The sequence below is a fragment of the Dermacentor andersoni genome, chromosome 1, assembly GCF_023375885.2.
Source record: "Dermacentor andersoni chromosome 1, qqDerAnde1_hic_scaffold, whole genome shotgun sequence".
Taxonomy (NCBI): domain Eukaryota; kingdom Metazoa; phylum Arthropoda; class Arachnida; order Ixodida; family Ixodidae; genus Dermacentor; species Dermacentor andersoni.
The window spans coordinates 376457483-376473533 of record NC_092814.1 but is presented as its reverse complement, the minus strand read 5'-3'; the positions used below and the strand labels follow the sequence as shown (position 1 = coordinate 376473533).

Below are 16051 nucleotides of genomic sequence, written 5' to 3'. Positions count from 1 at the left end.
AAAAGTCTTGTCTTTTCATCACTAGAAATGTCCAGCTCCGATGAGCCAGCGTTGCACAGACAAGATGTTCGTTTCGGTTACAACCGGTAAACAGCGACGTTCTTTTGTTCTTTGCTATTCGGTTCACAGCGGCGCAATAACGATAAAACCGCCGCGTTTGCTGAGTGTCTATGGTATTCTGCTGCTGAGCACGATGTCGATGGTTCAATTTCCGGTTACGAGGGCTTCATTTCTGCGGGCCAAATGCAAAAACGCATTTTTTTTACTCCTGCTTTAGACATAGATGATCGTTAAAAACTCCTAAATGGCCATAATTAATTACGAACCCTTCACTAAGCTGTTTGTTGTACCCATAGGTCGGCAAACTCACTCATGAGTCGAATCACTCAGACTCATCCTGATCCACGAGTGTGAGTCTGAGTTTGTCCAGCTGAGTAGAAATTTCGCGAGTCTGAGTTCGGTAATGGGCCCAGCTGAATTAAATATTTGTAGGTCTCAGTCCGAGAGAGCCTTAAGGAAAAAATTAATTTTGGAACTAAGTCTGAGTTAGTTCTGATAATTTTGACGACCTATGGTTATACCCCAAGTGTTGCTTCGGGAGTGGAACTCCTTGAAAGAATCATTGACAACGGCAGAGTGATTCTTCAGCCGATCGGGGTAACAATAAAACTCTTCAATAGCGTTGTTCAGCCTAATGTGTGATTCATGGCTTCACCGTTCGAACCGCATAGTCAAGCTCGGAGTTGACGCGCAGGGCTGTCGGATTACGTGCTTCGAGTCTCGACATCCTTCATTATTTTTCGACAGCGCCATGACCAGTGACGCTACGGCACGCTCCTCTAAAAGAAACTAAGATTTTATCTGCTGCAATGAACATGATCTGTTTATATTGGCCAATCTTATTTTGTGGCTGGTGTGTCATGTAGTTTCTTCGAAAATGCCTATAAGTATTCATGTCCATGGTACTGTTCTGACTGCAGGCTGTGACACTGGTTTTGGACATCTCTTGGCTATCCGGCTAGCAGCTGACGGCTTCCGTGTCTACGCTGGCTGCCTCAGTACCTCCAGTGACGGAGCCGCGATCCTCAGACGAATTCCCAACGTGTGCGTCTTACAACTGGACGTAACGAAGGAGGATGACATCGAAGAAGCCTACGTGGCCATCACCTCAGACTGTAGTAATACAGGTGAGGGACTACACGCTGCTAAGAACGATAAAGAGACCAAGGGGCCCGATGGTTGTTATGCTCGCCACCATATGACGTTAATAATACCAAGGAAAGCATAGGAGAAATAATTTCTTGCTTTGAATAATAATAATAAGACAAAGGGATATAACAGTGGACCGAAAGACAACGTGTCACCGGTGGGAGCCAAACAAGGTGGTGTGAGTTCTCTGCGGAGGGTTCAACTCATACGGACGTGGCAAGTTGACTTTTCCTCCACTCCCTTAACATTTCTACGCTAGAATTAAAAAACAGTAAATAAGATATATTCTTGGCTTTTTTAACTGTTGGCTCGACATATGCTGCTAAAGTATTCGCACGATGGGAAACCGACCTAAAAAAAAAAAGGAAGCCAACCACAAGAAGAGCGGATGACGTCACCTCGCCTGTCATTCTTCCTCTTTTATTTTTTTACCCATGGTTTTCAGCCCGCACTCGTGCCATATCATGCCCTTCACCATTTGGTTGCAAATTAGTCCTTCGTCTGGACAATGCAGCCGATTTGTTTCGTTTTCTTCTGTTCATTTTCTTTTCTCGTGTCATTCAGTGCACCGAACGCCCGATGTAAGCTTTGATATGTTCGCGGCAAAGTAGGAACCAGTGAAAACGGACGAAACACATTGTAAATTGAATACGCTCATGGTGTGATTCCAGCCCGCAGGCGTCTTTCGCATACGCTTTGTAATTCTGAAAGCATCTGCTTTATTCTGCCACAGTTGCAGTTATCCAACAGGCTGTGTATTGGGCGGTTCGTTCTCACAGCTGAACGACCAGAACGACCGGGAAGCACGCATTGAGAGCGTGAACAGGTCGACCTTAGGACTTCTGTACTGACTTCAAATGATTACCAGTACTGATTAACTTCGTAGTAGTATGCTGAAATACAATCAATTTATTCAGGTTAATATTATTATTGTTATTTTCTATAGCTAGATTATTATTATTATTATTATTATTATTATTATTATTATTATTATTATTATTATTATTATTATTATTATTATTATTATTATTATAGCGATCAAAGCTAGCCTAGCATCACTGCCAGTTTCGCACCAGAAAGTTGACTCGCTCTTGCGGCTTAAGGCAGAATTCCCGAAGCCGCCTAGGACTGTCGGAGAACTGGAAGCATCAGTCACGTTTATGTCAAACCAATATGACTCGGCACTTGAGCAGGTTAAAGCTAGCACAGAACTTGCAGGCGGAAATTGGAGCATTGAAAGCGACGGTGCAAGCACAGGCAGATGAACTACAAGCTCTGCGTGAAGTTCGAGTCGAAAATGAGCAACATAGCAGAAAATGAAATCTGGAGATTGAAGGCCTGCAACAAGAAGAACATAAGAACTTGAAGGGAAAAACTGGCTGACCTTGCGAATAAGCTTGAACTGAACTTTTCGATCTCAGACATTGAAGCAGCCCATCGGCTGCCTAGCAAAAAAGAAAACCAAACTGCGCTTATCCGTTTCTCGACAGTATCAGTGAAAGAGGCGCGGTTTGAGGCGCGTAAGAAACTGCGACAGTTATGTGTGACAGATTCAGACCTGAACCTTTTCTTCAACGACAATCTAACCAAGATGAATCGGGACCTGTTCTGGCGCACGCGCATGGCAACGAAAGAAAAAGGATTCAAGTACTGCTGGGTGAAAGGTGGAAAAATCTACGCACAAAAAGACTCAAATGCCTCTCTCATTCGTGTGAACCGGCAAGCTGATATTAAAAGAATTGCTTAAGCAGAATGGCAGCTACTTTCAGTGAGTTATCTGATTTCACCTCTTTCAAGAAACTGTTTGGGCGCACCTCACCACGCGATTTTACACTTGTGAACATAAACATTAGGAGTCTACATAAATACAGGGAGGCATTAAAAGGGCTAGCTCAATCTTTGCTTGATTTTGCAGATGATTTTCTGGTCACAGAAATCAACGTGTCAGAATATTTCCTACATATGTTCCCGTTAAATGGATACAGGTGTTGCAGCATAACACGGACTAACCGTAGAGGCGGCGGCATTGCTATATTTGTAAATTCAAAATATGACCCTTCACTGGTAGACTTTACGTTCAGACATGCGGAATGCCTCGCCGTAAAGGTTCATTGTGTAAATTATGAACTGTTATTGTTAGCGATATACCGGCCCCCAAGTAATAGTGCTACTCGTTTTGTGTTGGAACTGCAAGAAGCATTGAAGACCTGGTCATCAGTGGATCAAGTTTGCCTGGCAGGCGATTTCAATATTAGGATCCTATGTCTAACAAACACCTTAGTATCAGATTATTTATCCGTTTTGGCCTCATATGGTTTCACGTCAACGGTGATTGCCCCGACAAGAGAGGAAATTTTGAATGGCCGTTATGTAACGTCTTGATTAGACCATATTGCGGTTCGAGCGCCTAATCATTCGCTCACTTCTTGTGTTATCACTCAGATTATCTGACCACTCTGCTGTTTCTTGCCGCGTATCCCTAAGTGTATCGTTCGTTGGCATGCAGTATTCAACTGATAAGGTCAGAACCACGTCACGATTTCACATTAAGTTTGTGGATCAAAAGAAACTTGACAGTCTCATTGTCAATTTTACCTGGTCCTCTTTGATTGACGGTAGGCCCCCAGACCAAGTGTACGATAGCTTTTGTGAACGTCTAGTACATTTCGAACGGTACTGCACATTTTTCAGGAATAAAAAGTGCAGGAAAAGCTATCCGTGGATTAATTCCGATATTATGCAAGCCATATCTCACAGAGATTGGCTTCGGAAAAAAAGTAAACGCACCCCTAACAATAAAGACCTACAATTAGAATATAGGATTGCAAGAAATAAAGTAGTTGCTCTTCTCCGCGCTGAAAAACGTCGCTTTTTCTTACACAAATTTAATCAATCGTCCAAAAGTTCTAGCAAAACTTGGTCGCTAATAAACCATCTCAGAGGGAAATCCAAGACTGTAAAATCTGTGATAGAACATTTTCCTGGAAACCCTGTCGAAACAGCTGACTTGCTCAATGATTCTTCAGTCAGGCTTCAACAAGGCGCTATCTAAGCCTCGGGAAGACGTGACGCTTGGTGATTCTTTGACAGCATCTGCATTTTTACCTCGGCTTTCGAAATCTGACCTTGCCCGGATCATTTTCAGTTTTAGAACTAATAAACCACCTGGAGTAGATGGAATAACTGTAAGCTTGCTAAGAAGAAACTTTGAGGCGCTTTCAGATATTGTGCTTTTCATGTTAAATGGTTTCCTAGATACTGGAACTATGCCAAAAAAATCTAAAAACTGCTTTAGTTAGACTCCTCCATAAGGCAGGAAAGAAATCTCTTATTGAAAACTACCGGCCTATATCTATTTTGCCCGCATTATATCACGTTATAGAAAAATTTTTGCTTGAAGTTATGACTTCTTTCATTCAAAAGTTTTGAATTTTGCCTGACCGACAATTTGGTTTCGTGCAAGGCCGAGGTACAATTTCGCTCCTGGAAGAATTTGCTGATGATTTGTATTCTGCTTTTTAAAGCAATCTCTTTAGCTGTGCTTTGTTTCTCGACGCATCCAAAGCCTTTGATTCAGTTTTCCATGACATATTACTTCGCAAATTATATCTTACTGGTTTTAGGGGCCCCTTTTATACTCTACTTCAAAACTATCCCACCGACAGGTCACAAATGGTTGTTATAGGTATCATATACTATAACAGCAACTTATCCCTTGGTGTTGGTGTCCCTCAAGGGTCCATTTTATGGCCTCTTCTCTTTGGCATATTTGTGAACGATTTCGTTTCAGTAATCCCAAATGGTAAAGTGTATCAGTATGCGGATGATAGCGTCCTTCTAACAAAGCATGTTAATTAGGAAAAGGCTGTTGAATATCTGCAGCAATCGGTGCATGAAGCTGTGGTCTGGCTTTTTAAAAACAAACTTACTGTCAATCAAAAAAGACACAAATTATATGCTTCACAAATCCCCTGAAGATTGGAACGGCGGTCATTCCAGTGTATCTTCATACCCAAGACTGCTTATCCTGTAAGTGTACTCTTGTTGAAAACACCAACTCAATTAAGTATCTCGGCATTCATTTCGATAGTGACTTGTCGTGGCATATTCATGGGGCGCATGTATGCTCCAAACTAAGATTTGTTGCATGTTTACTGTTTAACATTAAAAGTTTGGTGCCGTTTCAGACTGAAAAAGTTATTGTACATTCCCTTGCATACAGCACCTTAAGGTATGATATAACGGTTTTCGATTTCTGCTCCCAACGTTGACAGGACAAATTTGATAACGTCTTAAAAAATACATTAAAAAGTGTGGCGTATAATCGCGTAACACCATCAAACAAAGGTATTTTTCATGATCTCGGTTTCCCGTCCTTTCGATCTTTATTCATTTCTACGGTTGTGCTGCCCCATTTCTGGACGGATGAATTTAAGCATCCGCACGCCTCCCCGCGACCGCTGCGCAAAGAAATGCACTTCGTTGTACCGCGCGTATCTACTAGGTCACGCTGCGTGTATGTCCGCAAGATATTTCATAATTTTTCAGACGACTATTTTTCTGTGGACTCTCGGTCTAAATTGACGAGTCTATTGCACATGTTGTAATACAGATGTATGTAGTTATTTTCCTTTTGTTTGTCGCAGTTTAATTGTGATTACTCCATTCTTTTGTTTCGATGCCTTGGAAACCTGATCTACGTTTATCACTCTCATTTGTTTTTTTTTCTTTGTTGGTCTCAAATTTGTGCATGTATACTGCAACCACATCGCTTAGCTGACGATGCCGGGCCACGTCACACAAGTCACCATTGGCTTAGATGGGCCCGTTTTGCTGTACTCATTTTCTTGGGTGCTTAATAAAGAATATTATTATTATTATTATTATTATTATTATTATTATTATTATTATTATTATTATTATTATTATTATTAATTTCATAATTATTATTATCACCGTAAACTGGACTTTAGTCAACCAAGGGAATAGGCTGGCTTCAGGAAGGGATACTCTACAATGGATCCCATCCATGTCATTAATTAGGCAATCGATAAATCCGCAGAGTACAACGAGCCTAGGCCTCTAATGGCTTTCATAGATTACGAAAAGGCATTTGATGCAGTAGAGGCACGAGCACTCATAGAGGCATTAAGCAATCAATGAGTACAGGCTGCTTACGTAAATATCTTGCAAAATATCTACAGAGATTCCACAGCTACTTTAATTCTACACGAAAAAGTAGGAAGATACCTAGGAAGAAAGGGGTCAAACAAAGAGACACAATCTCTCCAATGATATTCACTGCGTGCTTGGAAGAAGTGTTCAAGCTACTAAACTGGGAAGGTTTAGGAGTAAGGATCAACAGCGAATATCCCACCATCCTTCGGTTTGCCGATGGCATTGTTTTATTCAGCAATACTGCAGACGTGTCACAACAAATCATTGAGGACCTTAACAGAGAGAGTGTAAGAGTGGGGTTGAAGATTAATATGCAGAAGACAAAGATAATGATGAATAGCCGGGCAAGGGAACAAGAGTTCAGGATCGCCAGTCAGCCTCTAGAGTCTGTGAAGGAGTACGTTTGTCTAGGTCAATTAATCACAGGGAACCCTGATCATGAGAAGGAAATGCATAGAAGAATAAAAATGGTTTGGATCGCATGCGACAGATATTGCCATCTCCTGACTGGAAGCATTATCATTATCATTGGAAAGGAAGGCGTACAATCAGTGCATTTTACCGGTGCTGACAGATGGGGCAGAAACTTGGAGACTGAAAAAGAAGCTTTCGAACAAGTTAAGGACCGCGCAAAGAGCGATGGAACGAAGAATGCCAGGTATACCTTTAGGAGGCAGAAAGAGAGTGGTTTGGATCAGAGAGCAAACTGGTATTAGCCCCGAGAACGAACTACAGGGGCGCAGCGAGCGCCGCTCGCGTGACGTCACGGCACGGACTCGCGCCTGTCGCCTGCTACAGTTCGGGCGGTGGCCGGGCGCTTTCTACGGTGTTTTCGTTAGTTCGCCCTTGTTCTCTCTGCTTGTATACTTAGGGCGGTCGTCTCAAATATATATTTATGACGTCTTCATTCGCGAAAATATATTCAAAGAGCTGATTTCTTAGACGACAATGCAGCTCTCAGAGGGAACGCTACAGTGCCAGCCGAAGGAGCGCATACCAGCCCATTGCGGGTTTTTCATGCGCAGATCGACAACCGCAAAAACACAGCATATAAGAATTCAGTTATGATACCATACTTGCCGCCGTGCAACAAGTAGGTCACAAATACTGACTATATATGAATTCTACAACAGTTACCTTGATTTTAATTCGCTAGAACAGGTTTTTTCACGATGAGTGATTCCTATAATATCGAAAATTTGCATTTCTTCGCAGAAACGCTCCGTACTAAAACGAGGACTTAACACTGCGGTTTAGATTCTACCAGCACCACTTGCTTATTTAACGGCTTCTCAAAATTAGGCGGTTCTTCATGTGTTTATCTTAAGTGGCGGTAATTTGAAGTAAAGCTAATTGAGGCTTACAGCTGTTTGCCGAATCCGGAAAGCAATGTACCAATATATATTCCCTTTTCCGTGCTACACGTTCAACTCACTTGAGCAATTTACTGGTGTTTGTTGCTTGAGGAATATACATGACGAATCTGTTTGGCTAACTGACACAGGCTGCTGGGCCCAAATTTTTTAATGAAATATGCCTTTTGGACCGTATGGCTGCAGCCAGAAAGAAGCCGAAACGTCATTCATAAGTAGTATGGGACATATTGAAGATGTCATAATTCCTCGGTGGAGGGTGAAAAATCAAGTGAAATATGTAAGGCTTGTGGTGTCTTGCTTATGAAGGCTGCCGAGGTTCTCTTTTATGTACTGACGAAGCGAATAGTTATCCGTTTGTATAAATAAACAAGGCTAGAGCGAGACATGGTGAGGCAGAAGGTGCTTGAATTTTCCTTTTATAGACGCCCTAAGCTGCGCTGTAGTACATCGAGTATACTTTAGGCATTCCAATTGACGTTGTAAAAAATGCTTCATGGTTTCAATTCGAAGTTGTAGTGAACTCATGGATTTCGTGAACAATGCGTGCCTCGCCATACCGACAGTCGGGTGCCACCGTTGCGTGAGCGGTGTGCCATATTGTCGATAAAAGCTACTGAGGGCCACCATGAAACATTTCATCGCTTGCAATTGATTGGTTCTCGATATTAACCACGAAACTTTGATCTCAGGTGATTGCTACTGTGGTATTTGTGAATTAACTATTTAAATACTCTACATAACGCGCCGTTGTGTTAGCAGCCATGAGCAATTCGTTTTTAGAGGCATGTTTCAGAGAGGGGTGAAAGTAGCAGCAAACTTTTTCATAAGAATGTGCGCCTAACAATTTCTTTTACACATTAATAAATGGCCATACTTGACAAGAACAACTCACCAGAGTAATACGAATCATAATGACAGCTTCGCTGGGCAGTGTCTTTCTAACATGGATACCATGTTGACGCCAATTACCAAGATTTTTCGTCCATGTAAAATGCGATGTCTTTCATAGATAAATGCTAAGGGAATGTTAAGTGTTTAGCGAAGCATCATACAGAACTTCGCGTGTTGAATTTACAGACATTCTTCTTACTGAAAATTTATGGACAGGCACGGCACATATATGCATTGCAAAGCCATTAAACCCCTTCAACACTACATAGCTTGCGATATCCAAGCCGTAAATTTTCTTCTCGACTCACGCGCTTTTGAAGAAGAAACTGTGGTTCAGGCATGGCAGCAGAAAGAAGCTGACATATCCTTCAGCAAGTACGGCTCCATCCACCCATACCCCAAGCATAGACGAAGGGAACGAGCGCGCGCGGCAGCCGAGCGAGCGGCGTCCTGGCCGTGACGTGACTCGCGAGAGGGCGCCACTCCAAGTTCTCACCGCTAATAGCCGATATTCTAATTGACATTAGGAGAAAGAAAGGGATCTGGGCAAGTCATGTAATGCGCAGGTTAGATAACCTGTGGACGACTGGGGTTACAGAAAGGGTGTCAAGAGAAGGGAAGCGCAGTCGAGGACGGAAGAAGACTGTAGGTGGGGCGATGAAATTAGGAAATTCGGGGGCGCTAGTTGGAATCGGTTGGCGCAGAACAGGGGTAATTGGAGATCGCAGGGAGCGGCCTTTGTTCTGCAGTTGACATAAAAGAAGCTGATGATGATGATGATGATGAATCTGTGGTGTGGAGTGGCACAAGCAAGTCAAACGGTTTAATAATCTATAGCATATGCACGAAAATTACGCGAGTTTATGCAAACTTCTTTTCTGATCTCGCGCACCAACTTTACGAGTTTGGATAATTATCTCACACTCGGGTCACTCAGCTGCGGGCAGGGTCGTACCGACGTCCTCCTTTTGTCGGGAGTGATTCATGGAATGATTTCATGCATGCCTCTACTGGCGTACGCTTCACTGCTGGTTCAGCAGCAAGACTACCAGGGAACCTTCGCACGTTCCTGGTTCTTTCAGCAGACGCTCGACTCACCACAGAATGCAAAACCTCTACCAACGGTCATTTTCTCCCCCTTCATATCTTTCACATTCAGAGCGTGTTGGCTTCCAAGCTTCGTGCTTCCTGTTTGGCTTCCTTCCTAGACGCACCCCTATCCTGTCTGTTCATAGCCTTTCTCTGCTTCCGTATACGCCACCCTGTCGAACGTACTCTTCTAGCCAACGATTCGTATTCAAGCACCATTATTCATTGTGTGTTAAGTCACCTATTGTGTATGTCTGTACCCGGTTTCCCGATTTTGTCCTATCTTGCTCAAACGTTTCTCACTGTGCACTTATCCTGTTCTTTTCTTCTCATTCTATATTTAAGTCGTTCCTCAGGTCATAGTTGTCTGACTTTTTATTATTTATTTCTCGGTGCGCCAGTATTCAGACCTACGGTTGTTCCTGGGCGCATAAAGATTTATTCATTTATTTATATATTTATTTATTTAATAAATAATTACACGAATGAAGATATGGCTATTAATACGTGAACATTTAAAATAGGAGACAAATCGTAGTTCAGGCGGACATTCAGGTCGCGTGCTTATGATGTCTGTGGTCCCATGGTAGCAGTATACGCTATGGTCACCATGCCTAAACTAAGTGAAAAACTATGATAGCTGTGTCCGCTTTGTCTTCTCACCCCAATGGAAAATGACTCAGCGGCTTGGTGACAACTTTCTGAATTTTATTCTCACCCTGGAACACTAAGCAGAATTCGTAGTTCAGCAATGTTCCGTTTGTGCAGATGATGATGACAATGTCATCAACAGCAACAATCATGTTTCATTGTTTCTTTTTCCTTTCAGTAGCGTGTACCACATCGCAATTCAAGAAAAGCAACACGGCTTCAATGCATGATTTGCTTTACGTTAGGGTATGCTACATTGCAATTGCCGCCAAAGCGTCGTTGTTGCTTGAAGGATGAGCATTTCGGTTGATCTTCATGCCCCTTAGAACAGTCAGCGGAAAACATCACATTTCTCGAAGCACCCGCATGTAGCAACTGTTGCGCGTTCGTGACAAAGAATTGCTTGCCGGCGACAAAGGACAAATAATTAAACCCTAGCTCTTTTCCTTCTCACAGCACTTGAAGATAGGTCATACATGTTTGACTTAATTACTGGAGTTGCTTGTAAGAACTGCTATCTCCAGGGAAAAAAAGAATAAAAAACAAACACGCGTACATATCCCACGGACCAAGGACATTCGTTAAAAACACAATGTGCATGCCTACCGCTGCTTGGCGTGGCGCCTAAGGTAATTGTCAAGACACGTATTGCGCTAATGACGCTGCCCATATGATTCACCAGCCTACAGAGACGCCAACCATCGCAATAAGAGCCGCTGTGTCTCTCCATTCCTTTGCTACGCTTGCGAGCCGCTGCTGAACCTCTTGCACCAGCTGGTGCAAGGTGTGTCGTTACAACATGAGGGGTCCCTGGACTTTGCAAACGAGGGTATTGGTTCTTTGCTGAAATTATGTCGCTGCCATTTTATGGTAACATCAGACCACGAGTGGTTCCCGTTGTTTGCAGGTTTTTTCTGAGAGGGACATGTGTTACAATTGCTTTCTAACTCATCACGTCGTGTGAGTAATCCTTCTTAAGTTCTGACCTTGTCGGCAATAAAACAAGCGATTCATTTACATGTGTCCCCGCATCTGCACTATTTATCAATGCCGTGCATTGTGTCGCTACTGGATCACTACGGCATGCAAATTACATCACATCACTGCTGGTTTGAACTAATGCATCTGTCACCGACGTCAGGAGAAGTACACTACAATCCCACCTCATTTCGCCGCGCTAAACCAATAGCTTAATATGGACTTGAGCTACTTGCATTTGAACAAAAGTATTGCTCTCTCCGTGCAGCTCTCTGGGCGGTGGTGTCCAACGCCGGAGTGATGACTGTCGGTCCGCTGGAATGGCACAGCACGGCCAAGATACGAGCCTTGTTCGAAGTAAATGTGTTCGGAGCCACTGCCGTGATTGTCAAGTTCCTTCCTCTCCTTAAAAAGTCGCAAGGGAGGATTGTCATTGTGTCCAGCATGTTCGGTAAGTCTCCGCTATTTAGGTAAGCCAGCTTCGTCTTCGAGAGAAAAGTTCCAAGCTATGATTCCATAGCCTGGCTGTCGGAATTGAAGATGTCTCCATTTCATTCGAATTCCTGCGTAATAAATTTTTGTTAACTGGTGCTAGGATGCAGATTTGTACTTCATGTTTTAGGCAGCCTTTCGTGACCTGTCTGTGGTTTTTCATTATGCCTATATATGTGCATATTATTTTCCCCGATTTCAATATGTATTATTATTTTTATTGGTATAAATTGTGCATTTATTATACAGCGCGAGACTATGCTGATGATTTCTATGCTTCTTGTCCAATCTTCAAGTTGTACCGCTGTTTTACAGTCTGTACTTTCCACGGTACGCTATCTAGAGGATACTGATATAGTCTAGCCTCTTTAGGGCTTTTGTCCACGCCCCTTGAACAACATTTGAAGAAAGCTTGTATAAAAGATGACTATAACTAAGTGCCTATTTGTCACAATGACATTAGCAACGTTCAATATTGTCCCCCTGCTCCTTCCCGCCGTGCAAGGTAGGAAACCGGAATTACCTCTGGTTAACCTCCCTGCCTTTCTATGCATCATTTTCTCTCTCTCTCTCACTCAGCGTTCAGTATACGGCGCATGTAGCACGTGTTGCTTCACGAGTAAAAACTACTAGGATACCATCGCAGCGCCTAGCTATGAGGCAATGTACTCTAGAGCATTTACATACGCGATTTCATGCTGTTACATTGGGTCGAGCGCCGGTCTCAGTGCCGGTCTCATTAGCTCCACCTGAGTGCCCCATTTGCACTGCTGCAAGCACTTATGAGCTCCAAATCTTTTAATATCTCGTGCAAACGCTTCGCCAGCGTTAAAAAAATTTTCAGAAGCTCGTCACTTGGCAGATGGGACTAATAATCCTGCGACTGTAAAACGGCCGATTTACCACTACGTCGTTATCAAACTTCATTGTTCAGGAAAAGAAAGAAAGAAAGAAAGAACGAACGAACGAACGAAAGAAAGAAAGAAAGAAAGAAAGAAAGAAAGAAAGAAGGAAGGAAAGAAAGATAGAAAGAAGGAAAGAAAGAAAGAAAGATGAGTTGTGGCGTGAGATTATTGTGGCGGTCGAAAAATTGCGACTCACAATGATAAAAATAAGCATACTTTCATCCATTAAATAAGCAATTGTATTTTTAAATCGACACTGATACCCACGCAGAGATGACGCGAGGCGACTCTCTGTGGTGAAACATGTCAGAAAATTTAGAAACACAGAAGAATTACTTTCACTTTTAAGTTTTCTCTGCCCCACTCTCCCTTCCCGCTTTCCTTTTAGCCACCGGCTTCTTGGCCCCATAGTGGGTAAGAGCCTCTAGATAAGGAGCAAGCGAGCAAGCTGGTCCTGCTTGGATCCTGCTTCCTTTTTCGACGTCTTTTAACGTTCTTTAAGCTTGTGCTTAATAATTGCCTCCGTACATACGCGACTCGTCAATTCTCGGTAACTGCCTGAAAGCTTTCTTTTCTCTCTGTTTTTCTTTTCCATGCTCATTTTCAGTGCTGTTCAAATTTGCCGAAAATTTATCATGTATCTAGCCGTCTTCATGGCCGCATGCGTACGGGAGACTCCGAAATCACGATGTTAGAATCACTGAGAAATACTATGTCGTGCCACCTCTTGTGATCACCAAACCAATATATTGCGTATAATTCAAGCATGTTTTCAGACATGTAGTATCCTCTGGGCTGGAATTCTCCGACATAAGATGGCCTGACAGCCAACAGGGTTGTTTGACTGAGCTAGCTTGGATGCTCCGTTGCCACATTCAGAAGTTTGAATCCTCGTGCTTTTTTTGCTTTTTTTTTCTGAAGGTGAGAAGCTCGAATTCACCTCCCCCAGTACATTTCAACTCCAGTCTTGGAGTAGTATGCAGTGTGTCTAGGCTTGGAGACACAGGAAAAAACGCCGAGAGCAAGTGGGGCTGCACTAATCCAGTTACAACCAAATTAGGCATGGCCACTTAACTTCAACAAGACACTCCCTCACCCTAACAGGAATTGGCCTCCCTAGTGCAGTATTCGGCCACTCCCTCCCAAATGAGTCACTCGCTTAACCAATGACCCTTAGACCCCAGCAGCTGCGGAGCACTTGCCCAAGGCGGCGGTCGGCCTGTAACGCAGCAGAGGGTGCTAAGAATCTCTGGACCCGGACAGGCCGCCAATGGAAGCTGACGCTTGCAACGTTTAAGAACCCAACCCTCTCGAGTGAAGCTAGCCTAGCAGGACTCTGAAGAACTATCAGGCATTGTTTGGGATATCATTGGCCTTAGTGAGGTTATAAGAACTGGTGAGGCTTATACACTGCTCACAAATGCCCACGTCCTCTGCTATAAAGAAGTACCAGATAAGAAGCAGTTTGGAGTAGGGTTCCTAATCCATAGGGACATAGCGGGCAACATCAACGAATTCTAAAGCATTAATGAGAGGGTAGCAGCAACCGTAATAAAGCTTAATAGGAGGCATAGAATATATGTAGTACAAACCTACCCTCCAACCTCCACTCACGAGGATGAAAAAATTGAAGTTTTATGAAGATATTGTATTGGCGATACGAAAAGCGCAAACTCAGTACACTGTAGTCATGAGCGACTTCAGAGCAAAAGTGGGGGAAAAGCAGGCTTGTGAACAAGCAATTGGCAACTAAGGCCTGGATTCTAGAAACACTCGAGGAGAGATGTTGGTAGAATTCACGGTAAAGAATAAGCTGCGAATAATGAACACCTTCTTAAGGAAGCGTTGGAACAAAATGTAGAACGCGAAAATCCATAATAGTGAAACAAGAAATGAAATTGATTTCATACTTTCTGCCCATCGCAGCGTAGTGCAGGATGTTGAAGCGTTAGGTAGGGTAAATTGCCGTGCTCTTACGTTAGTAAAAGCTAGGATTCACCTCAATTTCAAGAGAGAAAGAGTAAAATTGGTCAAGAAGAAACAGGCCAAACTATACGAACACAGAGATGAAGATGACATAGAGGCAACGAATGAAACCCTACCAAAGCTGGCTTCAGAAGCAGCAATTAAAGTGGGAGGTAAGGCACCAAGGCAACCAGTAGGTAAGCTCTCCCAAGTAATAAAGGACATAATAAAGAAACGACATTGAATGAAAGTGGCCAACTCAAGAGATCAGATAGAATTCGCCGAACTGTAAAAACTAATCAATAGGGAGAAAATAAGAGATATTCGAAATTATAACGTGAGAAAGACTGAGGAAGCAGTCAAAAAAATCGATGCAGCCTAAAATCAGTGAGAAGAAAACTCGTCATTGGACAAACCAAGATATCTGCACTGAAAGATGAGCAGGGTAATATCATCAGCAGTCTCAAAGATATAGTAAAAGCAGCGGACGAATTCTATGCTCACCTTTACAGTACCCAAAGCAGCCACGATACCTCCAATCCAAGTAGTAGTAGGCTCCTATATATAGCGATGAAGATAGGAGCGCCTTTTCCTGCTCGGAGGTGGCTGCTCACGGATCCTTCCACAAAGAAACCCGCTTCTATGTTTAAATGACGATAGAGTGAAGGGCGCGGGAGGACGTCTACCAGATGGTGGCCGACAAGTGGAAATGGTGCTTCTATGACTCGGCAGCAATGGTCACTTCGGACTCTCTTGCCAAAAGATCACCTATGGACGACGTTTCAGTTTTTCACTGGCCCTAGCAGGAGCACTTTTCCCTTATCTCAGCAACGATGAAACGCTGCTCTTGATAGAGGAGACACCGACAAGCATCATGGCATTAAGTCAGCACCATCTTGTTCGTACGTAAGAACACTGCCCCTTCCTCTAGCGCGCACATCAAGCGAGTTTTTAGTGCTGCTGCTAATGGCTTCACAAGAAAATGAGGGCACACGACCAACACAAATTTCGAGAAAAAATCTTTCCTGAACGTAAACAACGCGTGAAGGGCCGGACTGAATGCATTGAAATAGCCAGGTCAGCTCGTTCTATTCACTGAATTTGCGCAATGTTAATAAAAGCGGGCAAGGAGGTAATAAATAAAGTAATCAATTTCCTTTCAATAATTGTTCATTCGCTTTCTTCGGTCAGTAATTAGGCATTGCAATCACTTGCACTTTAAATGGAATAATTTTAATTGGCAATTTTATTCTGCAAGGTGTACAAGTCTAGTATGCAAGCGTGCATGTTGCCGCTCGATTGTTTTCTTTCCTACTG

At 43.1% G+C, this 16051-nt stretch overlaps 1 protein-coding gene across 1 annotated transcript in view; it reads left to right on the top strand.

Moving 5' to 3' along the window:
* Positions 1 to 937: 937 nt before the first annotated feature.
* Positions 938 to 16051, top strand: part of LOC126518569 (dehydrogenase/reductase SDR family member 9-like) — a 36596-nt gene continuing 21482 nt past the window's right edge. Inside the window, exons 1-2 of the mRNA XM_050168345.3 lie at positions 938 to 1187; positions 11641 to 11823. Of these exons, the coding sequence (XP_050024302.3) occupies positions 938 to 1187; positions 11641 to 11823 (433 nt within the window). The remainder of the gene's footprint in view (positions 1188 to 11640; positions 11824 to 16051) is intronic.